This window comes from Pantherophis guttatus, chromosome 3 (assembly GCF_059756535.1).
Source record: "Pantherophis guttatus breed Tessera chromosome 3, ASM5975653v1, whole genome shotgun sequence".
In the NCBI taxonomy this organism is placed as follows: Eukaryota; Metazoa; Chordata; class Lepidosauria; order Squamata; family Colubridae; genus Pantherophis; species Pantherophis guttatus.
Genome location: NC_142065.1, coordinates 183,483,065 through 183,510,484, shown reverse-complemented (window position 1 = coordinate 183,510,484; position 27,420 = coordinate 183,483,065). Strand labels below are relative to the sequence as shown.

The 27,420-nt window shown below is 38.8% G+C and overlaps 1 protein-coding gene and 1 long non-coding RNA gene across 4 annotated transcripts; one reads left to right on the top strand and one right to left on the bottom strand.

The window, feature by feature from the left end:
- The first annotated feature begins 1,177 nt into the window (after positions 1-1,177).
- Positions 1,178-8,812, top strand: LOC148114933 (uncharacterized). 2 transcript variants are annotated; one of them, XR_015733408.1, is made up of 3 exons: positions 1,178-1,740; positions 2,119-2,244; positions 4,435-4,971. It is a non-coding gene; the product is annotated as an uncharacterized LOC148114933 (long non-coding RNA). The 2 variants fall into 2 exon arrangements; XR_015733407.1 differs by lacking the exon at positions 4,435-4,971 and adding an exon at positions 8,473-8,812 and having other exon boundaries at positions 1,184-1,740.
- LOC148114932 (fatty acid-binding protein 5-like) lies at positions 4,638-24,138 on the bottom strand. Of its 2 annotated transcripts, none has more exons than XM_087890736.1 (4): positions 22,837-24,135; positions 20,111-20,283; positions 12,985-13,089; positions 4,638-4,959 (listed from the first exon to the last, which is right to left on the bottom strand). In XM_087890736.1, the coding sequence occupies exons 1-4, from the start codon at positions 22,913-22,915 to the stop codon at positions 4,936-4,938; spliced, it is 381 nt and encodes a 126-aa protein (XP_087746862.1). In that variant the 5' UTR covers positions 22,916-24,135; the 3' UTR covers positions 4,638-4,935. The 2 variants fall into 2 exon arrangements, with proteins under 2 accessions (XP_087746862.1, XP_087746861.1); XM_087890735.1 differs by lacking the exon at positions 4,638-4,959 and adding an exon at positions 12,588-12,831 and having other exon boundaries at positions 22,837-24,138.
- Positions 24,139-27,420: the final 3,282 nt, after the last annotated feature.

The window sequence follows — 27,420 nt, the reverse complement described above, 5'->3', positions numbered from 1 at the left end:
GTTTTTAATTTGCTGATTAAGGATTTCATTTTTTGATGTCTGTGTTTTTTAAATTACAGATTAAAGGTTCATGTCCGGTGGTGCAGATGACCAATATTTAGAAAGGAAACTTGATGATGCTAGTTGTGCACCTGTGTTATAGCTGCCAGTACATTACAACACTTTTGCCACTTGTCATTAGAACTACAGCAATAATTGCTCTTCAACTAATATGAAAGAATAATCAATAAGGCAGATGTGAAATCACCCCATTACATAAAGTGCAAGAAATAATATTTTTACCTGAATAGTCCACCACATCCTGTCCAACCCATCCATTTCTTTCTCAACTTCAGTGTTTGTATGAACTTGTATCACATGCCACTGTTTCATTTTTTAATGAACCCTAATGAAGAGACCACTATGGCTTATTTATGCATCCACGTTATCAGGTTGCCCCATAACTAGTTACAGGCCAATGGCCATTTTTGGTATTGTAGGAATGAACAGCATCGCCTCTAAATTCCCTTCAACCAGTGAGAGCAGCATTTTCCCACTCCCGAAGTGCTATTCAAAGTGTTGTTTTCCTACTTCTGTTACCTAAAGTGATGTTCATTTTGCCTGCAGTACATTTCTTTCTTCTAAGGTACCTTGACTGGCTACTTTGCAGGGGCAGGAATACCTCATCGATTGAGTCTATGGGTAACGTGGTGTCTATAGGTAGTCCACAAGTTATGACGACAGCAATAAGGACCGAGATTGCTATCGCTAAGTGATGCAGTTGTAAAGCATGATATCAGATGACCGCATCACTTAGCAATGGCAATCCCAGCTGTAACTCCACAGCACATGGGTTGGGAAGAGGCAGAAATCCCAGGTAAGGGAACCAGGTGGGTTTTGCATGGGTGCTGTAGGAGAAGGGTGTGCCACAGACAAGTACTAGGAAGGGCAAGAGGGCTGATGGAGGCTGAAGAAACTCTGAGAGAGGCGGTAGAGGGGCAGCAGAGGAGGCAGGGGTGACCTGTGGATGGGGACACACCATGGTGTGCAGCTAGAAGGGGCTGCTAGATACTTTGCAGAAGACTCCTTGGGAGAAAAAGTGATGGAAGTGATTTACAAGGGCAACATACAACCTTCCCTGTCAGCTTCCCATTGACTTCACTTGTAGGAAGTTGTCTAGAAAGGTTGCCAATGGCAATCATGTGACATGGCTTGCTGTGATGTCATAATCACCTGCCAGGAATCCAAATGCTTGGCTCACAGTCACATGACTGTGGGGATGCTGGGATAGTTAGAACTTTGGGGACCAGTCGGAACTTCATTGTTTTTTTTTTATAGCTGGCAAAACTTTGAACAATCTCTGAATGAATAGATGTAAACCGAGGACTATCTCTAATTTTTTTTTTAAAGCAACCTTGACCAGTAGCCCTGCAACAGGGCATTCATTATAATTATTGCTTATCATATAGAGTATTAATGGTTTAAAACCCACCAGATTTTTTTTAAAGTTACTATTTCTCTTTTCCTAAAATACTTACTAATGCACTGGGGTTACCAGGGTTTTTTTTTTTATTATTTAGTAATCCCAATGATGCAATTTAATCAACAGACTGACTGATGAAAAAATGATGAAACAGAGCACCACTATACTTATTCATTTTTTATTTTTTTTTAAATGAGCTTTTTTAGTTTGGAAGTATTGTTTTGTTTTTGACCAATTTAGGATGTTTGTTTTGTCTGCCTGTCTATATCTGTCTATAAGTAGGTAACATTTTATATTGTAAAACCAAATAATAATCTCCTATGTATCTTAAACTATTAAAAAAAGAAGACACTTTACTTTTTGCTTATGTGAAATCATGTAAACTCTGCAAGGACATAGAAAGATCTATAAGCAATTCCGTATGTGTGTAATAGTGGATAAAATCACTAATCTTTGCATTGGGAATTATGAAATATTGTTGTCCCTCATAGTTCTGTACATATGTCCTGCATCTAAATTATTGCTATTATATTAACTTGGTGTGTTGGTATATTTTTATGTCTGATTGGAATAATATATCGATAAGCCAGTTTTGGTGTAGTAGTTAAGGCATCAAGCTTGAAACTGGGAGACTGTGAATTCTAGTCCTGCCTTAGGTACAAAGCCAACTGGATGGCCTTGAGCCAGTCACTCTCCCTCAGCCTTAGGAAGCAGGCAATGCCAAACCACTTCTGAAATCTCGCCAGGAAAACTGTAGAGGCTTGTTAAAGCAGCAAGCAAAGGTCAGTAACTCTAATTTGAAGGTAGGAATAAGGATTGAAAAATTACTTGTCCACCCAGGTTTGTTTTTGTTTTGTTTTTATTGGATTTAGGTTGTTGCATACTAAAGAAACTTGTCTTCATTCCCATTCCATATCCAAGGGAAAGGATACTGCTTGCATACAGGTTTTTTTTTTTAAATTTACTAGTCATTTAATAACCATTCGGAGTTAAGATGACCTCAGAAAGGATGTTTTGTGATCACTAAAGCACTTCAGGCCAAAATGTTGTGCTACGCACAATCCCCACATCCCTGCATTTTGGGTGCTTGGCAATCACATCCATGACTGGTTCCAGTGTCCTGCAGTCATATGATATTTGATTATTATTTTTTTTAATTCCTTTTTTGCTGGTTCCCAGGAAAATATACCCATTCAGAAAATGGATTTGGACTTAGGATCACACAATTTTCTTAACCGCTGCCAAATGAGTCATAAAATTGTGTCCAGTCATGTGGGTGCCTTTACTTATGACCGTCAAGATTTAAGACTAAAATTCCAGTCCCAATTGCAGTCACAAGTCGAGGACTATTTGTATTCCATTTATCCTCTTTTTCATAAAGTCTGCTTTTATTGGGTCATATGGGGGGGGAAAAAGCCTTGGAGGATGCTGCAAAATTGGCAAGTCACTCTTCTCTTTAAATATTTGTTAGTATGTTTAAATTTCAGGTTTGGGGAATGAGGAAATAAAATGTTCACATTGCTCATAACTTCTAGGAACACAGTATTTCAAAGCTAAATATGAGTGCTATTATTCTGTAGTTTCAAATATGCTTCAACTGAAGTAGAAATACATTGGCTTTAATCTCAACTAATGAAACTGCGGAGGTCTGAAGCTGGTTTTGAACTAACAAGAGTCCTGGTGCAGAAAGGCCTTGAGGAAAGAGTGCCAAGGCAGACAGGAAGAGAACAGGAGAACAGGAGGTTAACTTAGCCACATTCACTTTGTTTTGTTTTATGGGATCAGTCCCATGAATGTAACCTTAGACTATAAGATGTTCCTCCTGTTCCTGATTACAAGTAAACAGAAGATGTTTTATATTTATTGAAGGTTCCACATAGAGTGTTTCAATTTTGTTCATCCACATGAATCCACATCCACAAGACAGACACAGACTTCAGAGGATAATTAGAACTGCATAAAAAACAATTGCTACCAACCTGCCTTCCATTGAGGACCTGTATACTGCACGAGTCAAAAAGAGGGCTGTGAAAATATCTAGAGACCCCTCACATCCTGGACATAAAGTGTTTCAACTCCTACCCTCAAAATGACGCTATAGAGTACTGCACACCAGAACAACTAGACACTATAACATTTTTTTCCCAAATGCCATCACTCTGCTAAACAAATAATTCCCTCAACATTGTCAAACTATTTACTAAGTCTGCACTACTATTAATCTTCTCATCGTTCCCACCACCCGTCTCCTTCCACTTATGACTGTAACTTTGTTGCTTGTATCCTTAGGATTTATATTGATATTGTTTCCTGATTGCTTATTTATACCCTATGACTATCATTAAGTGTTGTACCTTATGATTCTTGATGAACGTACCTTTTATGTATACTGAGAGCATATGCACCAAGACAAATTCCTTGTGTGTCCAATCACACCTGGCCAATAAAAATATTCTATTCTATTCTATTCTATTCTATTCTATTCTATTCTATTCTATTCTATTCTATTCTATTCTATTCTATTCTTTACTCTACTCCACTCCACTCCACTCCACTCCATTCCACTCCACTCCACTCCACTCCACTCTATTTGAATACAATTCTGACTCCACTGGACAGAAATGTCCATATGGAATCAATTACAAATCTTGGGGAGAAGGGTCTCATCTTCAAAATAGAAAAATCGTGTAAGTATCTCCCAGTTATGGATAACATATAGATTATACAAAGAATCATAAAATATAAGGGTTGGAAGAGATGTTGAGGTTCATCTAGTTCAATCCCTGCCCAAAGCAAATCCACAACAACCTTGACAGATGGCCACCTAGACACTGTTTAAGTATAGAAAAGTGGAGACCTCCCTATGTGAATTATTCCATTGTTTTAACCGCTCTTACCTGTTAGGAATTTTTGTTTCAGGTCCAATTTAAATCTGTTTCCTTTTAAATTAAACTCAGGTTCTTGTCTTCTAGAACTGAATGATTTTGCCTATTTACACGACAACCTTCAGATACTTGAAGACAGCAAGTCCACTGTAGCTTTCTTTTCTCCAGACTAAATTTCTGATTCCAACCATTCCTAAGTTTATTCTTCTAAACCCTTGTAGAATCTTCCCTTGTAAAGGGAAGTCACTACTCCCTCTATACTAATAAAAATGATGTTAATCTAACACTGATAAGGTGTTAAGAGTTTAATCTTTAATCAAAAGTCCAAAAAGCATTTTTTAAAACCAGAATCAGCTTGCCTCCTCTATATATCCACTTTAGATTCTTTCGGTTATTAGGAAAGTCCTTGCCATTTTTCTGAGTGTAGTTTCATGTAGATTGGTATGCATTTATAATATTGATGCAAACTCTTCTATCGTCAGTTTCAAGTAGTCTATGGTGGTGGCTATTCTGCTACCGCAAGTTCTTTCTTTTGACATCTAGAGTTGAATGCATTTAACATCTCTTGAGTTGTTAAATTGGCTCCTTTCATAACCAATCTCTCACCATCAGCTAGAAAAGAAATATAATAATTTAATTATAGGAGGAAAATAAAAAGCAATCAGTGAGTGTTAACAGTTCTATGTTACAAAATCAGATAGATATTTAGGAATGTTATTTTCAGTAAGAATAACAATAATGCTAGGACAATTCCTTTCATTTGAACATTAAATGATAAATTATGCACACAGATATATGAGATTCAATTTGAAATAATCAGCTTTCTAAAGAAGGGGTGGCAATACAAACCTAAAGCTAGGATATGAGATGCCTTTCACTGAAAAAATTCTTCCACAATGTAGCCCAGTATTTCTCAACTCCCAAATTCAGAATTCTTATACTAAGCTGGAGAATGTTGGAAGTTGAAGTCAACACATCTTAAATATGCCAAGATTGAGAAATACAGATGTAGCCAAATACTATAAAAATTAAATGACAGCAGATTCCAGGATTTCAAATAATGAATTTTAATATTAACTGGAAATGTGAAGGACAAAATCTGTAATCTACACACTCGGGGTCACCACTTCTTGCCCACTTCTTCTTGCCCACTTCCATTTCCAAAAACAATTGGCACCAATTGGCTTGATATACAACATTTCGTACTAAGTGTCCAAACCAAGTTCAAACACCTAATGGAAAAAGAATCCTCCAAAAAGTCTTTTAACTCCAGGAGACAAAAACCCTAATCACCATGGTCTCAATCCACATACCGGGCTCCAGGTAATAAACCCTACAGATTTAAAGAGGACTTGAATAAACATGATCAGACATGTTTCAAAGCATGGTTTTCAATTGTACTCGTACTTTCTCATCTGTTTCTGGTAAAATTCTACATTATTTTTTAAATAGTGACATCCTATTGTTTTTGTTAAAATAATTTCATTGGTAATCTACAGTGGCTACTAGAAGTTACAATAAGCCATCTAGTGGTAAAAAAAGACAACCACATGGGAAATAAGTACTACAATTGTAGTACTACCTTAGTTGTATGTGAAATTAGCATGAATTTAACATGTATTAGCATATGTATGTGTATCTATGTAAGAAAAACTGGAAGAGCTTTCAAACTATCTAACAAGCCTTACAAATATGAGGAAGTCACATTAAAGATTCAAAGAGGAATCTTTAATTCTGCTTATATCTGGAAAGCCACTTTGGTCTAGTGGTTATAAGGTACCAGGCTAGAAACCAGGAGGCTGTGAGTTAAAGTCCCACATTAGCCATTAAAGCCAACTGAGTGACCTTGGGCCAGTGACTCTTTCTCAGCCCAACCCACCTTACAGGATTGTTGTTATGGGGAAATTAAGGGGAGGAAAATGTGTTGGATATGTTTACTCGCCACTTTGAGTTATTTGTAAAAAGAATAAAGGTGAGATACACAGAAATAAATAAAAATATATGTTGCAAAGTACCGTAACTCTTTAGAAAACACCACACACATCTATTCTATATGCTTTCATTTCTCTCATATTTCCTATCATGTGGCATGAAAAAGGACATTTCTCTTCACAGACTGTACATTTTATCTTTCCATTCATTTCTTTGAAGTTGGCAAGTAATTGGGCATTTTCACCTGCTGTTACTTAAGGAGTGCAGGAAGTCTTCGACTTATAACAATTCTTTTAGTGACTGTTCGAAATTACAACCGCACTGAAAAAAAGTGATTTATGACCATTTTTCACATTTACAACCGTTGCAGCATCCCGATGGTCATGTGAACAAAATGTGGATGCTTGGCAACTGGTTCATATTTATGACAGTTTCAGTTGTCCTGCAGTCTTGTGAATAGTTTTTGCCACCTTCTGACAAGCAAAGTCAATGGGGAAACCAGATTCAAAACTATGCCACTAACTTAACAACTTCAATGATTCCCTTAACAATTGTCACTAGAGAGGTCGTAAAATGGGGCAAAACTCACTTAAATGTCTCACTTAACAACATAAATTCTGGGCTCAATTGTAGTCGTAAGTCAAGGACCTCCTGTATGCATCTGCTGTTTTCAGGGACCGACTCATAATTCAATAAAGACAAGTATGAAGAAAATAGTATGAAACACACATTATCCTAATGTGGTTTGGTTTTTGCAATAGTGTGGTTTGGTTGGGGTTAGTTCGTTGTATGAACACAAAACATTTGGCACATTTTCAATCATCCAGGTCATGGTTGTCTCAAAGGTGCTTTTTCAAGAGGCATCTGGACTTTCTGGTTTTTCTTTGAAGATGTTTCCTTTCTCATCCAAGAGGCTTCCTCAGCTCACCATTCAGTCAGAGCTGAAGAAGCTTTTTGGATGAGAAGCAAAACGTCTTCAAAGAAAACTCAGAAAGTCCAGTTGCCTCTTGAAATGGGACATTTGCAGAACAAAATAAGCCTAATTTCCTGTAGAAGTTGCAGCAAGATGGCAAAAGTCCTCAGCTTTGCTGCTATTTCTGTAACAGGTGCCCCAACCACAAGTGAAACTTTTCGTTTTGATTGATATGTTTATATTTTTGGTGTGAAAACAGCTAGTAAAGGAATGATAGCATTTCTCTTGTGAGATAAGACTGAATTTTTCTCTTCTGCTTTGTTGTTCCTATCTCACATGCACATACCTCAATGCCTATGGTAGGATAAAGGAAAAAGAAAAGGGAGCACCAGAGGGACACTTGGCAGCTATTTCTGCCTTTCCCTCTTAAGAATGCCACATAGGGAGTTGTGTGAACCAGTCCATTCTAGTTTGAAAATGGTAAATGGATCAATGCAATGTGTAAATCAAGCCAACTGTGACTAATTTAATAAACCATGGTTGGTTTAATAAGATAAAACAAAGAATTACTTAGCACTTTTAACGCAATTATCTTTGTTTACAAGGTGAAATAGGATTTAAATTTGCTGCAGAATTTGTATTATTGCATATAATCACGTATTGTAATACATCTAAAGAAGTGTTGCAATTTACTTAATATATTATTTTAAAGACAACAATATTGATGGAAGTTTTGAATTCAGATTGGAGCTGTGGGATGAGACTTTCATGGGATGTGTAAGCTAAAATATTTGTCCTTTCTGAAGATCCTAGAAAAAACCACCAGCTTTCTCTAATTCACAATTTTTAAAAGGATAGGGAGACCTTTTTTATCTTTCTCCAGAAGTGAAGATGCTTCTTGAATGAGAAGTGCAACTTTTTCAAAGGAAAAAATCAAGAAAATCCAGTTGCCTTTTGGAAAAGGCATCTTTGGGATAATCACGCTGTGGATGATTGAGAAGCCTCTGGCACCATATTTTTCTAAAAAAAAAACATCCTAGGCTCTTTTTTCAGGTTTTCTAGCCATGAAAGATTATTCTCACAATTTTGGAGTTCTGGAAGAAATGGTATTTCATTAATAGAAGCAGGTGATAGACAGACAGATATTGATCAATGTGCTGAAACAAGATTGAGGGTTCAGATAAACAGCTATCAGTTAAAATACTCTATGAGCCAAGAAAAAAATTAAACATATACGAATTTATTCTAATTCTGTTGCTTTTCCGATTCTCATCTTTTAGCTACAGAAAGTGTCAAGTTCTGTGACCATGATACTTGGAATACCACATCCATTTCTGGTCCCCACAATAAAAAAAAAATACTAAGATTCTAGAAAGAATACAGAGAAGAGCAACGATAAGGGATCTGGAGGCTAAATCATATGATGAATGATTAAGAAAACTGGATATGTCTAGTCTAATGAAGAGAAGGACTATGTCAGAAGCAATTAGCCCCGTTACCTTCCTGGGGTAATTGCCTGGATCGTGGCATTTCCTTGTGTATACTTTTGATAAAATAAAACCGGAATACATCTTCTAATAAACTCATATTTATTGTAAAGAAAATAAAACATCTAACTATCTAAATATTTAATTGTTACATTTTTGCAAAGTTCCTATCGGCTACTTCTCAGTAGCCGGACTTCTCTTGGCAAGAGAACAAAGAAAAAAAAAAGTGAAGTGGAAAGAAAGGAATGCGAATACACATAGTATCAGTCACTGATAAGAAATTTTGGCAAGCTACGGAAAGTCTGACAGTCCAGAAATAATGAGCTCAGCTGGTAAATACAAAAACGCAGTGACAGACTAGGGGTCATATGATAGCAGTTTTCCAGTATTTGAGAGGCTGTCACAGCAAAGAAGAAATTGTCTTATTCTCCAAAGTACCTGTGGGCAGGACTAGAAGTAATACAAGGTAGATCATTAAAGAGAGATCCAACCTAAAACTAAGGGGAAATGTCCTGACAGTGAGCACAATTAATCAGTGGGATGCCTTGCCTCCAGAAGTTGTAACTGCTCCATCACTAGAGGTTTTCAAGAAGAAACTGGACAGCCATTTGTCCAGAATGTTATACTGCCTTCTGCTTGAGCAGGGGGTTGGACTAGAAGACCACCAAGGTCCCTTCCATCTCTGTTATTCTATGTTGTCATGTCCAGATTGCCCCTTCCCTTTTATAAATGTCTCCAGTAACATCTCTACTGTGTTTTGTGATGGTTTGAAAGACAGCTAGACATCAATCAGGATTCCCCTACCCCATCTGCTACCTCTCCAGCCTGGGTCTCAACAGGGGCAGAGAAGCCTATCAGATACCTGGGTCACCTTGAATAGCTGGTAGCAAAACAACATCTCAAAAGTTCATGGTATGGAACTGCACCACTTGTCAGTCCTTCTTTGAGTTACTTTTGAAAAATGGTTTACTGCTCTTGCAAGAGAGTTGTGGTCTTTTTGTTGTCTTCTAAAAGAGAAGCAAAGCCATCTTCAAAAGCAGCCCAGACAACAGCTGGCATGTGCAGTAATGGGCAGATACTTGCACTATGAATCATTCAAGAGGGAGGGAGGGAGGGAAATAGGGGGTGGGTGGGAAGAGTTTCATGTTTCCCCACGAAGCTCTTTGTCAAATACTTCTGATCATCTGCTATTCTAATTGATCCAGATCTCAAGATGAGATTTGTTTGAAGAACTGGACTCTCACACTCACCAAAGCAGGATGTGTGCAATGTATGTAATGTGATGTAAGAGACAACACATTAATTGGTAATTGTTAATTCTTCTAAAGAGGAATAAAAAATACTTCATGGATTACTTCAAGGATTACTTAAGAAGAAGGGGACTGGTGCCAAATAGCCAATATCTTCAATTCAAAGTCATTGCTTGGTGAAAAATAATGCCAACCTTCTACCTGTAATGAACACAGCTTGCTTTGACCTATTTTAACTATAGTTGTTTGAATTACTATTTATGTTGATTCAATATGCAATACTCAGAACTGTCTAAAATGAAAATTAATCTGTTTCTTTGTCAAATGAAAAATAGAACTGACATTTCGGGGGTGGGGGTGGGGAGCGTAATTCTGATTTCTGAGTATCACAGAAAATATTAATCCCAGTTCACTTTAAATTGAAATAAAGAATTTTAAGAAATAAAAGAGAATTTCTTCTATATGCTAATTGCCACCTAAAACAGTTCTTAATAGTTTTTACATTAGCTAAGAGATGGCAATTCAATCTGAATGATATAATGGCCTTTTGTTCGAAATGAATAATATGCAATACTTTGGATTCACTTCCAAAAAGATTGTTTGCCATATGCATAAACATCTATGTGATTTTGGGAAAAGATGCAGCTATTTTAAAGAGTTGCAGATAAATGCTATGTTCAGGATTACATGTTCCTAAGCATCACTTGGGAGTAAAATCTGAAGATCTGGATATCCTTACTAAATATGATCTAGCAAATGTTGTGTGCTGCATGAACTTTGGATTGGATGGAGGTATAATTATTTACAAGTAAGCCCTGTTGACTTCAGGTGAATTTACTTTACTGAAGATGGATAGAATAAGATTCAGGTTAATCCTTTCTCATCTAAAGCCATTATAAACCATATCAGCAGATCAAATGCTGTAAATTGCTCTGAGTAAAGAAAATGTGGCATTGAAATGTACAAATGATCCATTTCAAAACAGGGGTAGATAACATGATCACTGGTTCTTAGTTCTAAAACAATGGTTAAAAATGTTTATTGCACTGGAAAAATTTAAATAAACACAAAGAAAACATCTGGGGAGAGTACTTAAATCCCTCCAGGTTTCAAGAATAATTTTTTTTATTCCAAAGATAGGACTTTAATAAATAAATCAAAACAGTTGGAATCCACTGGTGTATGTTTAACCTAAGCAATCTGCTTCAGCCATCTGTTCTGAGCAGCTTTAGAAATGATAAGATTCCAGGAGCATGGTTAAACTATCAAAGAAAGATTTGTGGCTTTCTTGGAGTCACTTCTTCATGGCAACTGCCTGAGGTTCTAGCACTTAAAGCTGTAGCAGGTTTGAAAACAAGAAAACATCCTACAAGTTTTTGCATCAGAATCAAGAACAAAGCTGGATAACAAAAAAAATGCTTTCTTCCCACAGCTTCTTGGAACAGTTCAGTGGTGGGATTCAGCCGGTTCTATCCAGTTCAGGCAAATCAGTAATGGCTGCTGCGGGAGGCTCCGCCCACCCACCCGGACATTATCAAGTCCTGTTTTTGACGCTCTGCGCATGCATGGAAGACTCTGCGCATGCGCAGAGGTGGCGCGCGCACTCACATTTGCAAACCAGTAGCGAAAGTAAGTGAATATCACCCCTGGAACCATTGTGTGAAAAAGAACTGAATGAAAGCCTAAAATTACTGACTTTCACTCAGCAGACTTTCAGCTATTTGATCCAGAGATTTCAGTGGCCTTGTGTAGTTGTGTAAGGCAAGAATTGCCCTCATTGGAAATTGATTACCTTCCCCAAGCTCTGCAAACCTTGGTGTGTTTCCCCTTGAAATGCAGCATTATTTATAAATAAATTGGCTCTGTGTTCAAAGAAAGACAGCACTGAGCATCACACAAATGTTTAGTAAAGCTGGCTGCAAGGCAAATGTTGGAGGCACAGTGTTTGCTGTGTTGGAGTGGTCCTCTGATCTGGTGCAATTCCAATATGGTAGATCTGCAACTCTGCAACTGGTTCTAGGTTGGAGAAAAACTACCCTACACTATGCCAATCATAACTACTTGTCCATTTTTTCTGACTTCTTATGTGTGTTTAATTGCTGTTCCAGTGATGTCTGATTGTATTTCCAGAGTCCAGCACTTCAAACTGTTTTTCAGCTCAATTGCATACAGGGAAGGGATTTTGGTGTTGTATTTTTAAACAGAATAAGTAGATGCACACATTATTCTAAATTAGGGGTGTCAAACTGGCGGCATCACATCATCACATGACGTATCATGGCTTTTATCCCCTTCTATAAACTGGGAGTGGGCATGGCCAGCACATGTTGCAGATGGCCTGTGGACCGTGCGTTTGACACCCCTGTTCTAAATCATAGCCTCATTTAATCATGATTTATTGAATAACTCACAATGGCAAGTTTCAGCATCATATTACAAATAGAAACAAGCTATGTAATTACTTAGTGCAGTGTATTAATATTACTAATGAGTCTGCTTTCAGGGAATAATGCATAAATTCACATTATATCTGTGCCCAGCATTCATTTTTGAATATATTTTAACACTTTTCCTACTATTTTATTTATCTAATTTCAATTTCCTAAACTTTCTTAAAAGGGCGAGGGGAATATTTCACAAATAATAACACAGTTAAAATCTCTTAGAATTTTTAAAATTTAATCATTGTCATCAAGGACTTTAAATTGCATACAACACTGTTTCTTGCACATGATAGTGTTTTTTTTAAAAAAAAGAATCTAGTTTAGAAAGAAGAAGAAAAAAGAAAAAAATATGGACTAGTCCTCTTTCGAGAATGATCTGTCACTCTCTATCATAGACATCAAGCTTTTCATTCTTTTTTATAAACACGAGTACATTTGACACCATTGAAGGCACATTCCTGGAAAATAAAAAGATATATTCATTCTCTTTTTACAAACAGATTTGTTGGGAAGCAGGATAAGGTAGGTGGATATTTATGGTATTTGAAGTAAGTTACATTTCATTTATAGTGTACAAATTTAGCATAAGAGACAGAAAAAATTCTACTTACAACTATCAGTTTCCCATCGTCCACCTTCCTTGTTATTGTGCATTCTTTGCCATCCCACTGCTGGACCTGGGTCAATACATTGTTGTCATCTAAAGTGATGAGGGTCTGTAAAGGAAGACAGAATTTTAGTAGCGTGCTCCTTCCTTCATGTGTTGATTTTCAATTTGTCTTGAGTGTGGTACACAATCAAAACCAGAAGCAAACTTCCGGTTGGCAATTCGCAGCGTGGCGGAGGAAGGAGAACCGTCTCTATTCTTCAACCCTGGATTTTTTGTGTTTTGGGGACACTTTGGGGTGCAAAAAGCCTGGAGGGCATTGCGGACTAGAGGGGGAGTCCAGAGTGCGGTGAAGTGAAGGGCGATCACTCGCTGCATGAATGGACACCCTTGTCGATACAACGCGAATGTGTCTGACAGCTGAGGCTGCGATGAGCCAGTGAGTACAGGGAAGAGAATATTTTCGAAGCATATGGTGTCATTTTAAGTGATTATTTGGAACATCGCAAGATTAAAGATTGTTTTGAAAAACTGGGTCCGGTCTTTTCTGGTTAGAAGATTTCCAGCGAGAGAGTGAGCGGCGACTTGGCGGATGGAGAATGACTCAGCATAATATACTCAACTGTTAAGACGGCAACGAGGAGAAAGAGTGGAATTCGTGAAGTGGAGGCACGATTATTAAAAGTTGGTGAGAACTGAGAATTAAAAGAAAATTGAAGGCGAAGAAGATGAGAGAGCCGATAGCGTAAAGTGACAGAAGGTGATAGGAACAGGACTGAAAGGGGGACAAGAAGTGAGGACTGACATTGCCGTGACTCAACAGCGAGAGAAGTGGATCGGAAGACTGTTTAAATTGTAGAGGAAAGGCTGGCTGAAAGTGTTTAGTTTGGCAACCTTAAATTGCAGAGGAAAGGAAAAGACTTCTTCTTTGATTTAACTGAATTGACTTTGGAACAGAAGATTTAAAGAATATTGAGGCCAAATTAAAGTGTACAGAAGGAGAGTACCGAACTAAGGAACTATATATTCTTACCACCGCTAAACACTATCCATATTGATAGGACATAAGAGACTTGGGAGGAGCTAAGAGCTGTACTTGAAAGAAGACACTGGAAAAGATATAAGATTTATACCTCTAAGAAACGGGATATTTGAATTTGATATATTGATATTTGATATTTGAAGTAAGATATTTGATATTTGAATCTTAATCTTAATGTATAGTTAATGTATATTTATCATATTTTATAATGTCTGAGTGGTTAAGTAATTAAGTGTGAAGTAATTAATAAGTAAATTAAAAGGATTTAATTAAACATTTTTATATTAGGTAGTAACAACCAGGTATAAAAATTTAGACAATAGAGATTGTTCATTATTAATTGTTAATTATTTGGTTTATTTGCTTCGGAGTCTCTCCGAAGACTTAGGGCGGCTCACACATTTTAAAAAATCATTATAAAAAAAATTTAAAAATTAAAAACATTAAAAACATTAAAAACTCATTCACACCATTCATGGCCGGATCTCGTCAGATCACAAGAGCGAGATCAATGGCCCCAGGCCTGCCGGAAAAGCCAGGTCTTCACCGCTTTTCGGAAGGCCAATAGGGTGGGGATGGTCCGGACCTCAGGAGGTAACTGGTTCCAGACAGCTGGGGCAGCCACAGAGAAGCCCTCCCCTGCAGGCCCGCCAGCCGGCATTGTTTAGCTGACGGGACCCGGAGGAGACAAACTCTGTGGGATCTTACCAGTCACTGGGGGTTATGCGGCAGAAGGCGGTCTCGAAGATGGTTGATGATAGTGTGGAAAAATATTTTTTCCATATTATAGTGTGAAAAAATATTTATAAGATTTTGGGAGCGCAAAGTAGAATATTGAAAGAAATGACTAGTGTCACTACTACAACCTTAAAGGCAGGGAAGAAAACAGCATTGAATCCAATGACAACAATGGTGTTTCCTTCAAATCAACGATTGACTGAGGGGCCTTCAAAAATGGAAAAATCTACTACAGCTCCAACCATGCAAACAATGCAAGCTGCCTTAATAATGTATTAATGCTAATACAAGAGGCAATGGTTAAAATGCAGGAAACGATGTTTAGTAATCACAGTGAAATGAAAGTTGATATCCAGAATTTAGACAGTAAAATGAATGCAATCCAAGAAGCAATCCAGCAGAATGAACAAAAAATAAAAATTGTAGAGGCCAAGGCGGAGCAAACTGAAAGAAAATTAGATCAGGTAGATCAAAAGATGATGGCCCTAAACAAAGACCTTGAAGATTCAATGATCCAGCTGGAAATGGACAGGGAATCGTTTTACCTGAGATTCCAAAATGTGATTGAGGCAAAAAATCTTGAACAAATAATGGCGGAGATTATTGCAGAATCCTTACAGAGAGATAAACAAAAATTGTTACAGAAATAGATGAGGTATACCAAATTCAGACAAACTATGCCAGACGCCATAAATTGCCCAGAGAGGTCCATAACAGATTTGTTAGAAAAAGGATCTATGATATAGTATACAATATAACCAGAGAAGAATCTATGATATATAAGGGTAAAGAAATCATCACTTTGAAGCAAGTTCCCAGTAGAGTAAGAGAGCAGCGTAAAGATTATCATTTTCTGGCAATACAACTGAACAAACGAAATATCATGTTTAGATGGATACTTCCAGAAGGGATACCTGTCACATGGCAAGGCAAGAAATTGAAAATAGATAGTTTAGTGACGGCACAAAATTTTTTGGATCAACTGACAGGAAACAAAGAGGAGCAGTGCAGCAAGGAGGAAGTGGAGACCATAAGCCAGGAAGAAGAATTGCCACACCAACGAGATGCCAAAGAGGGAGCCCTAGAAAAGAAGAACAAGGAAGAAAAAGAGAATTAAGATATAAAAGGTAGTAAAACAAGAACCCAAAGGATTACAAGGGCAAACAGATATTACTACCAGACAGAAAGACTAAAGAATGGAAGATTGGAAGCTTATATCGATAAACATAAATGGATTAAATGCAACAACAAAAAGAAGACAGATATTTATAAAGTTAGCTAAGCAAAAAGTAGATATAATATGCCTCCAAGAGGCATATTCGGAAACAAGATGAAAGGTATTTGGAATATAGCAAGTTGGGGAAGCTATATACAGCTTTATCTGAAAAGAAAAAGAAAGGGGTGGCGATATATGTTAAGGGACGGATAATACCTAAACAAATCTATGTGGATTCTAAAGGAAGAACGTTAATGGTGGAAATAAAGAGAGGATTTTTATCATTTTTGTTAGTAGTTATTTATGCGCCTAATAAAAACCAGGGGGATTATTATAAAAAAATACAAGAAAAAATAATTATGATAGGCCACAGAAATATTTGTATCATGGGAGATTATAATGGGATAATAGATACTAAAAAGGATTACGCCAGCAGTAAAGATAATAAGAAGAAAAGGAATATATTACCCAAAACGTTTTTTAATATGGCAGAGGAACTAAATTTAATAGATATATGGAGAGCCTTTCATCCTAAAGAAAATGTCTCAGTTCATTGCCCCATGATGGACCTGACTATGTTGTCCCCATTCCTAATCTTAACAGCACCCCAAAATGTGTTCCTTTGACTCATAGTATAGTTATCTTTCATCATTATCATATATCTACTCTGTGTTCTACAGTTCCCACTGCTGAACTTTTATTTCCATTTTTTCAACAGAAAAACATTTGGCTTTTTGTTGTTGTGTTGTTGTTTAAAACAATGAGTAAATCTGTGCTTTTTGTGGCTAATCTGAAACTCTCACATAATACTCCTCTATTTTATCCTGCTGGGATTGCTGCTTCTGAAGTTCCATGATGGTTGGCAGGCTCTAGTGATACTGTGGTTCCTACTCCAATAATTACTTTTTTAAAAATAGTAATTATAAACCAATGGAAAATTGCTTTAAATTATGTGAAATTGTTTCCTCTGATCTTAATATAAGGTATTGCTTATTTAATATATAATAGAGCTACAAATCTGTAGATGAGATATTTTGCTCATATGTTTTCAATTTGTCCTATATGACCTGCTCATATTAGATTAGATGATTGATTTCACTCTGAATTAAAAATTCTTATATTATTCTTGATTATGCAGGTAGTCTTTGGTTAACAATAGCAACTGAAATACAAAAATGTATCACTAAGCAATGTAGCTGTAAAGCATGATATCACAAGTGTGTGGCAGTTCTGGCACTTTCAGTTGCTGTTGTTAAACAACCAATGCTTAACATGTGGATATTAAGTATGAAGTTATCATGGTGCTGAATAAGGAAACTTATGATAGATCCTTGTGACTGCAGCCATCACAGAGTCCCTGCAGTCATATGATTGTGGTTTGGGCACTTGGCAACCAGCTTCCAATTATGACAATTGCAGCACCCCATTAGCCCATGATAATCATTTGGACCTCCTGCTAGCTTCCCCATTGACTTTGCTTGTTGGGGGCTTCTGGTGACGTACACAGCATGCAGCTAGGGTTTCTCTGTGTGGGGGGGTTTAGTGGACATATGATATTTTGCCTTGCTGTGTCTTTTTTCTATTCTTCATTTGGTGTTTTTTGTAGGCTGCTTTGCTATCTGAGGTATTCAGTAAGCCTTCATGATACACAAGTTTCAGTGCATCTTCTTTACCATCCTTCAAATATTCTTTCAATGCCCTTTTCTCTTCTTCTTCAGCTGTCTGAAGTACTTGCAACATTCCATGCCCAGCATGTTCACTGTGTGGGTGATGAGCATGATTCATTGTCATGATTTTTCTGGTCTTCCTATCTAGGGCTTTCAGTTCTGCTTGAGTCCAGTCTACTATTCCAGCTGTGTTCATTTCCTTGATGGCATTTCCTCCACTAAGCTTGGATTTTAAGACCTTCTTATTCCCTTCTAACCTCTGTTTTTACTTTAGTGTGCTTAATGTTGTCAGCTGTTATTATTATAGTTGATGTTACACTGGATTTGACACTATCAAGTCCTTCCCAAGAACCTGGGATAACAGAAATTCTTTGGTTGTGGTGGTGGTTTCCTGCTCATTCATGATTTTTCCTCTGTGTGTATAAAAAAATGACAGAAAAATATATATTAGAGCAGACATCCCCAACTTTGTGGTTATCTACATGCCTGACACTATAATAAATGTACCACTTGGCAAGGCTTACTTAGAGACAATTACACAGAAACATAAACACCACAAATTACCATCAAGCTGATCAGCTCTCCTGGTTTATACAGTGGATCCAGGTAAAGATAATATTTGTAAAGTTCAGTCTACAAAACTGTTCTCTATTACACATTCTTGAGTTTGAGCTTTATTTCTAAGATTTTTGTTTATTTATTTGTGGTAATTGCCTTTGCAGACATATGTAAATTGAGGATAATGTTATGAGTTTTATCCCCTATTTTGCAAATGCACCAGCTCTTGCATCCGGCTTAGATTCAGCTCAAAGAGTTAGTTCAGCACAGCCACCAGAAGTTGGCTGTAACAATTAAAATGAGCACAAAATGACAGGGAAGGGATACACATATCTGTGTGGTTGTATACACAAGAACAGTGGCAAAACTCCTCTAGGTGTGATCACTGATGAATAGAAAAATGCATTTTACAATGTGGGGGTGCCTGACAACTGAATACACTGTCCAGAGAAGCTCTTTATTCCAGTGTTTTCCCATATAGCAGTGACGGCTAACCTTTTTGCAGTCGCATGCCAAAAGCGAGGGAAGCGTGGGAGGTCGCATGCACGTGCCCACACCCATAATTCAATGTGCCCCGTCCCCTGCACATGCATGCATGACCACCCTGCGCTTCCTCCACTTTTGGTACATGATGGCACAGTGAGCCCTGTAGGCCCATTTTTCACCCTCCCCAGGCTCCAGAGGCTTTCTTGAAGCTTGGGGAGGGCAAAAACATTCTTCGCATTATTTTTGCTGTAAGCCGCCCAGAGTCCCTTGGGAGATGGGCGGCATAGAAATGCGATAAATTAAATTAAATTAAACAGCCTCCCCCCCCTCCCCGGAGGCCCTCCGGAGGCCGGAAACAGCCCTTTTTCCGACTTATGGGCCCGGAAGGCCCAGAAATCAGCTGGCCGGCACGCACATACGCACAGAAGCTGAGCTAGGGCAACGCTTGCGTGCCCACAGATATGGCTCTGCGTGCCACAGGTGGCAGGTGTGCCATAGGTTTGCCATCACAGCCATATAGATTTAACTGTTCATGGCAATTGTGGCATTGTTTTATAGGCCAGAGCCACACTTACCATTTTTCAGGAGCAAAAGACTAAAAAACTGGATTTTGGAAGAAGGTAGATTTGTTAAAACAACTGGGACAAATGAGTTTTAATCTAAGAACTGAAACTAAACAACATCATACTGATCCATAAAAAATTATACTTGAGCATAAATGCACTTTTCTGGCACCTGGAGAACTGGTAATCAATGCTGTTTGCAGTGCAAATGATTCTGCTGGTATTCAGTGGGCATTCTTAAGCATGTGGACCAGAGGTGGTATTCAGCAGGTTCTGATCAGTTCTGGAGAACCAGTAACGGAAGTTTTGAGTAGTTCGGAGAACCGGTAAATACCACCTCTGACTGGCCCTGCCCCCATCTATTCTCTGCCTCCTGAGTACCAGCTGATCAGGAAGAAATGGGGATTTTGCAGTAACCTTCCCCTGGAGTGGGGTGGGAATGGAGATTTTACAGTATCCTTCCCCTGCCACACCCACCAAGCCACGTCCACCAAGCCACGCCCACAGAACCGGTAGTAAAAAAATTTGAATCCCACTACTGATGCGGACTGAGCTTAAGTTCTTAAATTAGTTTCTTCATATTACAAAACTCACCAGCACTATCAGATCAAAACAGCATAGCACAGAGTTCTTAAATTAGGAGTAGTTTGGGCATATTCTGGGAATAATGGACTAGTTTGTAAGTCAAGTATCTAGTTTGGGACTGCTACTGCTGAGATATTTGAGTTAAAACAGCAGAATCTGTATTTTTGTGGAGGTAATGACATTATTCGACTTCAGGAGTCATTGAACGCAATAGTTAAAAATCAGTTTAACATGTCATATACTTGGTGTGTTCCCTGGGTTACAGTCTCATTTACCTGAGTTTTTCGACCATCTATCGTGTTTTCATCAAACTTTTCACCTAACTTGAAGCTGAATTCTGAGTTCTTGAAAGTGCTTTTAGTTTTGATTGTGAAAGTATTGTCATTCCTGCTGATGATAGTATCTTCCCTGGCCATATTTCTCAACCCTCTAACTATTGCACCTATCCCTGCCAAAAGAAGAGAGAATTTACTTTTAAATAGGTTCAGCAAAGCACAGTCATTATATAGACACTTTCACACAAGATTAATGATCTTTTTAAATTATCTAGCATGAGAGGGAGTTTCCCAGTCAATGATCTTACCGGCCCTTCTCATTAAATTTTAATTACACATCACTCTTGCAAAACTTTGTAAAACTCAACCTAACCTAAAATGAGTTCTATTCAGAATTCAAATCCTTGTAGGAGACAAGCATATTCACAAGTCTTCAGTAGGATTGGAACAAAATCATTCTACAGTGTGTCAGTATATTTCTTCTCACTGTTCCTCTCACTATTACAGCAACTTCTGGTAAGGCATAGAAAAAATCAATACAGAGTAATTACTTTGAATTGACTCCCATAAACATGAAGTTTGTGTCATTCCAGGAGTTTGGGTTCAACAGATTTGGAGACCACAAAATTGCCACCTTTCAGATTGGCTTATATTTCCTGAGTGAGTTCTGGATTTTCCTATGTCTAGTCTTAAGGCAGGAATATTGATTAGGAACAGACTTTTTGTATTGCATATAGTGTGGTGTTCCTAGTTAAGGAACTACATTTATATATGGTGTACAGACCAATGAAAATGTAGTATATTTTAATTTAAATGGGCCCCAGAACTCAGCTCGCTGTGCAATATTTTGGCTACAGGAACCAAATGTATTAAATAATCATCACTGAACTCTATATTTCAGTGGAATTGATCCAGAAGGACGGGAGAGGGAGGGAAGAAAAATTCAAATAAAATAGTTCATTCATAGGATGTTCATTCGGTACTTTTCTAGCTTCTATTTCAGCAGGAGTCACTGAAAATGATGACTAAACTCTGTCATTGCTAGATTCGGTTTTGTGTTCCTCGGCATGAAGGTACAGGAAATTTGCTCATCTTGCAACATTTCTAATGCTGAATCAAACTATTTGAAACTCCTAAATATTAGAACCATACATTCTGTTAATATAGACCTGAGCAAAGTCAGGTAAAATACAAGAAACATAGCGAAGCATATATCACAGAAATCCATTTCTTTAAAAAAAGAAGTACTCTTCTTCCCTGGGGGAAGTTCAAGAAAAGAGCAACTGTATTCATTTAAACCCATCATCCCCACATGGACAACTCATTCAGTCCTGTTTTCCTTCTCTCTCTCTTACACACTTTTCATATGCAGCCCAGCTGCAATCTTAGTTTGCTCATCGGCTCCATTGAAACAATGTCTGTTTATATGCTTGTTATAAAAGCTATTTGAGAATGCCTTTGCAGAGCTTGGAGAGAGCATTTTTAAGAGCTGAAAAAAGAGACACAAAGCTCATAATTCCATATTTCCAAATCTTTATAGACTACCAAAAGGAAAAAAAATAAAACTTTTTCATCATCATCATCATCCATCACTGCAACCTAGATGACAAAGCCATATGCACGTTTTGGTGAAATAGGGCTGCATGCTGAAAAGCACATTTTGCATAGCAACTGAACAGAATGCAAGTATTGCATGCATACAAAACAGACTACACATAGACACACACAGAGACACAGAGAAAGAGATACAAGCATACTACACATACACCAGACACTTTGAGCTACAATCAATATTTCATTTTAATACAAAGCAGCCATTTTAAACAGACAAAGCCACCCTTCTCCTAAAAAAAGGGGGGGATGGACACAGGGTAGGATGAATTACATAGTTTTTAACAGCAATCCTACATTTTTCGGTCAATTGCACTTAGGAGATCCACATTCACTGGGAATTACCATCTGCATCTTTGAATTTACACACAGACACACAGACACACACACACACACGAGTACAAGAATGGAACATATACATAAGAAAATGTGATGATGATGATGATCAGTTAATCTTTAGTGAGATTCACAGCCTTTGAGGCTGGTTAATAGCTCAGCAGCTCGAGTCCTAACCAAGGACCTAGGAACTGTTAAGGTATCGTTGGAGGATGTAAGCTGTTCCGAGTAAAGTGGTTTTTTGTAGAGTCAAAATGTTCAAGTGCGGTAAATTTAGAATTTCTAAATAGTGGGGTAGCCCTTTGGGTATTGCTCCAAGGGCTCCAATTACAATCGGGACAACACACGATTTCTTTTTCCACAGTCGCTCAACTTCAATTTGCAAGTCCTGGTACTTTGTGATTTTTTCTTGCTGCTTATTTTCAATCCATGCATCACCAGGTATTGCAATGTCAATGAACCATACTTTTTTCTTTTCAACTATTATGTCAGGCGTGCTGTGGACCAAACGCCTGTCAGTCTGAATCCTGAAGTTGTTGTTGTTGTTGTTGTTGTTGCTGTTATTATTATTATTATTATTATTATTATTATTATTATTATTATTGATTGCCCTATTTTTCAGCCATACTATCCACATCCTTCTTTTAATGTTTAGCCGAAGAGGAATCCGAGCTCTGTAATTCCCCTTTGTGAGAAGAAGGCTTAATTTTTCTGTTTTTATCATAATTCCCTTACATTTTTTTTTTTTGACAGCACTCCCAATTCCCTTCCTTTCTTACCTAATTCCGCCAAAAGCATGTCAAAATTTTGATTGTAGTCCAGCCTCCATGTGCCTATGAAAATGTTCATGTTAGCCATTGCGCCGAACCGGAGATGCTAAGAGTCGAGCCGCCGGGGAAGAGAAGAGCCGAGCTAAGGAGGCTGACAGAAAAAAGCTCCAAAGCAGAGACGGAGAAGCGAGGTGTGGGCCGGGTGCCTTTATCTTAGCTGTCTTGGGCATGTGCTGCCGGCCAGGGCCAATGGAGAAGAGCGACGTCAGCGCGGTCGCCCTCGCCCTGCCCTTCGCCAGAGGGAAGCTGCGGTCGGCGATGCTGGTGAGCAGCATGGAAGGAAAGTGCGGAGGGCTCGCTGGAGGAGAGTCGCGCCGCCACTGCTGATGCTCGGAAGGCGCCGGGATCCCCACCGCAGCTCCGCCCCCTTCTCAGTGGCGAGGCCAGGCTGGGCTCCCTCAGCTCTGGCGTGGTTGCGCAATTGCCTTACCTAAACTTCTGGGTTCCCGGGCGGCGGAGGCAAAAGCGCTGCGTTTCTACTAACGCAGACTTCGTCCGCTCCCGCCCCCCCCCCGCCCCCCTGTTGCTGTCTGCAGACCTTGGCTGATCTCGACTCAGACTCAGGATTCCCCCAGGAAATCCACTGCCGGCAGTTAGTGAGGGAAGCTGAAAAATGATCCCCGCCGCGTGAGATGACAAACGACGATTGTAATCGTTGATCGGTTTCTGAGGGCTGCCAGAGGCGAACGCGATTGGAAGGAGGGGGCTTTATTACCCAACCTTCTACTTCAGCAAAAATTTGAGAATGGAGGAAGGACACTTACAGGTGAAACTGGAAAAATTAGAATATTGTGCAAAAGTTCATTTATTTCAGTAATGCAGCTTAAAAGGTGAAACTAATATATAAGATAGACTCATTACACGCAAAGCGAGATAGTTCAAGCCTTGATTTGACATACTTTTGATGATTATGGCTTACAGCTGATGAAAACCCCAAATTCACAATCTCAGAAAATTAGATTACATAAAATCAATACAACAAAGATTGTACATAGAACAATATCAGACCTCTGAAAAGTATAAGCATGCATATATACTCAGTACTTGGTTTGGGCCCCTTTTGCATCAATTACTGTCTCAATGCAGCATGGCATGGATGCTATCACCCTGTGGCACTGCTGAGGTGTTATGGAAGACCAGATGCTTCAATAGCGGCCTTCAGCTCTTCTGTATTGTTCGGTCTCATGTCTCTCATCTTTCTCTTGGCAATGCCAGGTCAGGCGAGTTTGCTGGCCAATCAAGCACAGTAATCCCATGATCATTGAACCAGGTTTTTGGTACTTTTGGCAGTGTAGGCAGGTGCCAAGTCCTGCTGGAAAATGAAGTCAGCATCCCCATAAAGCTCGTCTGTGGAAGGAAGCATGAAGTGCTCCAAAATCTCCTGGTAGACGGCTGTGTTGACCCTGGACTTAATGAAGCACAGTGGACCAACACCAGCAGATGACATAGCTCCCCAAATGAACATAGGCTGTGGAAATTTCACATTGGACTTCAAGTATCTTGCAGTGTGTGCCTCTCCATTCTTCCTCCAGACTCTGGGTCCTTGGTTTCCAAATGAGATGCAAAAGTTGCTCTCATCAGAAAAGAGGACTTTGGACCACTGAGCAACAGACCGGTTCTTTTTTTCTTTAGCCCAGGTAAGACGCTTCTGACGTTGTTTGTTGTTTAGGAGCGGCTTGACAAGAGGAATATGACATTTGAAGCCCATGTCCAGGATCTGTCTCTGTGTGGTGGCTCTTGATGCACTGACTCCAGCCTCAATCCACTCCTTGTGAAAGTCCCCAACACTTTTTAATGGCCTTCTCCAGGCTGCGGTCATCCCTGCTGCTTGTGCACCTTTTTCTTCCACACTTTTCCCTTCCACATAACTTTCTATTAATGTGCTTTGATACAGCACTTTGGGAACATCCAACTTCTTTTGCAATTACCTTTTGAGGTTTTCCCTCCTTATGGAGGGTGTCAATGATGGTTTTCTGCACAACTGTCAGGTCAGCAGTCTTTCCCATGATTGTGATTCCTACTGAACCAGACTGAGAGACCATTTAAAGGCTCAGGAACCCTTTGCAGGTGTTATGGCTTAATTAGCTGATTAGAGTGGGACACTTTGAGCCTAGACTTTTTCACAATATTCTAATTTTCTGAGATTTTCATGAGCTGTAAGCCATAATCATCAAAAGTATGACAAATCAAGGCCTGAACTATCTCGCTTTGCATATAATGAGTCTATCTCATATAGTCATCCATTCTTTGTTTCAAAATGGAGGAAGGAAGTTTCGCACTGCTTTATATTGGATATTGGATGGATCTCAAGGCCAGCTAGGAACGAATGAGCCATTTGTAACTGTAATCAGCCCTCTAGGTATGCCCAGCTTTTCCTGTTCCTCTTTTACTAAAGATCCAACCTGAAGTAGGGGCTGAGGAAGTCAAAAGCTATATGAGGTAAAGCTGTAAAACCTGTTGCCAGCAGCTGCAATCATCAGTTTACTACAACTCTTACTTAAATGCACACATATGTGAAGGTCATAAAGCTTATAACATGTGCTGTTTTTATCACTGTGGCAAAAGGAGCCCGATCCTGTGGATGCCAGAGTTGTGCAAGTGTAAGAGACTCTTTTGTGGGAAACAACACTCTTCATTTGCCTGAGACCTCCTGCATTGGTATATATAGGAGGGTGTCGGTGTAGGTGCTGCTTTCTGAAAGACAGCAAATGTCTGCAGCTCTATAAAGCACTTAGACTTATATACTGCTTCACAGTGCTTTATAGTCCTCTCTAAGCATTTTGTCAGCATATTGCCCCTGACAATCTGGGTCCTCATTTTACTGACCTTGGAAGAATGGAAGGCTGAATCAACCTTGAGCCTGTTGAGAATCGAACTGCCAAAGTGCTGGCAGCAGGCAGTCAGCGGAAGTAGCCTGCAGTACTGCACTCTAACCACTGGGCCACCACAGCTCCATATATTTTAAAAATGTGAGGAATATTGTTCAAATTTGTCAATTGCTTTCTTTAATGTATATATTATTCTTTGTTTATCAAGGGCCTGTCCTGTTTATGTTTAAATAATGTTACTTAACATTTATCATGGAAAAGTGTAGTATTAGAACTAAGGCAGACAGGATCAATCACCACCCCATATACAGGCAAGCTTTGACTTACGGCCACAATTGAGCCCAAAATTCCTGCTCCTAAGCAAGATAGTTCTAAGTGAGTTGTGCCCCATTTTACTACCTTGTGAAGTGAATCACGGGGTTCTTAAGTGAATCCAGTTTCCCCCATTGACTTTTCTTGTCAGAAGTTAGCTGGGAAGGTTACAAATGGGGATCACATGACCCTGAGACAATGAAACCGTTCATAAATATATGCCAGTTGCCAAACACCCAAATTTTGATCACGTGACCATGGGGGATATTGCAATGGTCTTTGGCATGAAAACTGGTCATAAATCACTTTTTTTAGTGCCATAGTAACTTGGAATTAACCATTAAACAATGGTTAAAAGTAGTAGTTCCTGTACCTGTACAGTACCTGTAGTTCAGGAATCCTTCAGCAGTGTTAAGGATGGGACGTGAGCTTCTGAAAGAGGCTTAGTTAATACAAGATGGAGATATCGAAAATACTGTCATCTTGTCCTGGAGACGGGGGTTGCTCTCCTGAGGAACCAGATTACCCAGTTACCTTGGGAGTAACTCCTAGATCCATTATTGTTATGGCTTGGTGGGGCTTTTATCATCTTAGGCTAATAAAAGATTAATGAATGAAAATAGCTTTGCCTGACGCAGGGCAATATTGTATTTCATTTGTATTTGCCATCCCTCGTGTGGGGTTGACTGTTAATTAAGTTGGCTGACACAACCATCCATTAGGATACCTTTCTTCCTCACATGCTAACCAGAGCAACATGACCTGTGGAAGTTAGTTGCCCCTTCTGAATTGGTTCTTAACAGCTGGATTTTAGGGCGTGCTGCCTTGGATTTTGCTTGAACAATTTAGTGGTCATCTAACTCCTAAAGACTCCTGGGAGTTTACAGTTTAAAAAACAAGAATACCACAAAAACATGGGGGGGGGAGTACCCTAAAAGGAGGGAGGGAGAGGAGGGAGAGGAACCTGTCTAAGGTTGGTAGCACAGAGGCAGGTATTATCAATCTATTGAGCAACCAGGTTTTAAAATTTTTCTTGAACACCATCACTTTTCAGTGCTACCAACCATAGAGAGCTTCCATAGCATTTCTTTGTGTGTCCTCTTTATTCTTAAAATGAAATCTGGGTCATATTCAGCATCTTTGAATAGCATCGGGTGGTTTTGAACATATAAAGGGAAGAAACACAATCAGTGCTAGTGAAATTTAACTTTTATGCTCTGCTTATTCCTATAATTTGGGGATCAATTTCATCAACCAGTAGAGCATAAATTTTCCAATAATATACAATATGTCAGCATACAAAACAATGCAAAGTACAAAAAAGGAATTACTGCGGTGGATTCCCCACCCTCAGAGTTTTTACAATGATTACCTATATAGTTGAGTGTGGGTG

Excerpts from the sequence above, each read along its gene's own strand:
- LOC148114932 (XM_087890735.1), bottom strand. The coding sequence starts at position 22,915 with ATGGCTAACATGAACATTTTCATAGGCACATGGAGGCTGGACTACAAT. Across the intron at positions 13,090-20,110 it reads TAGATGGTCGAAAAACTCAG|ACCCTCATCACTTTAGATGA; the intron begins GTAAATGAGACT and ends CTTCCTTTACAG. Across the intron at positions 12,832-12,984 it reads ACGATGGGAAACTGATAGTT|GAATGTGCCTTCAATGGTGT; the intron begins GTAAGTAGAATT and ends TTTATTTTCCAG.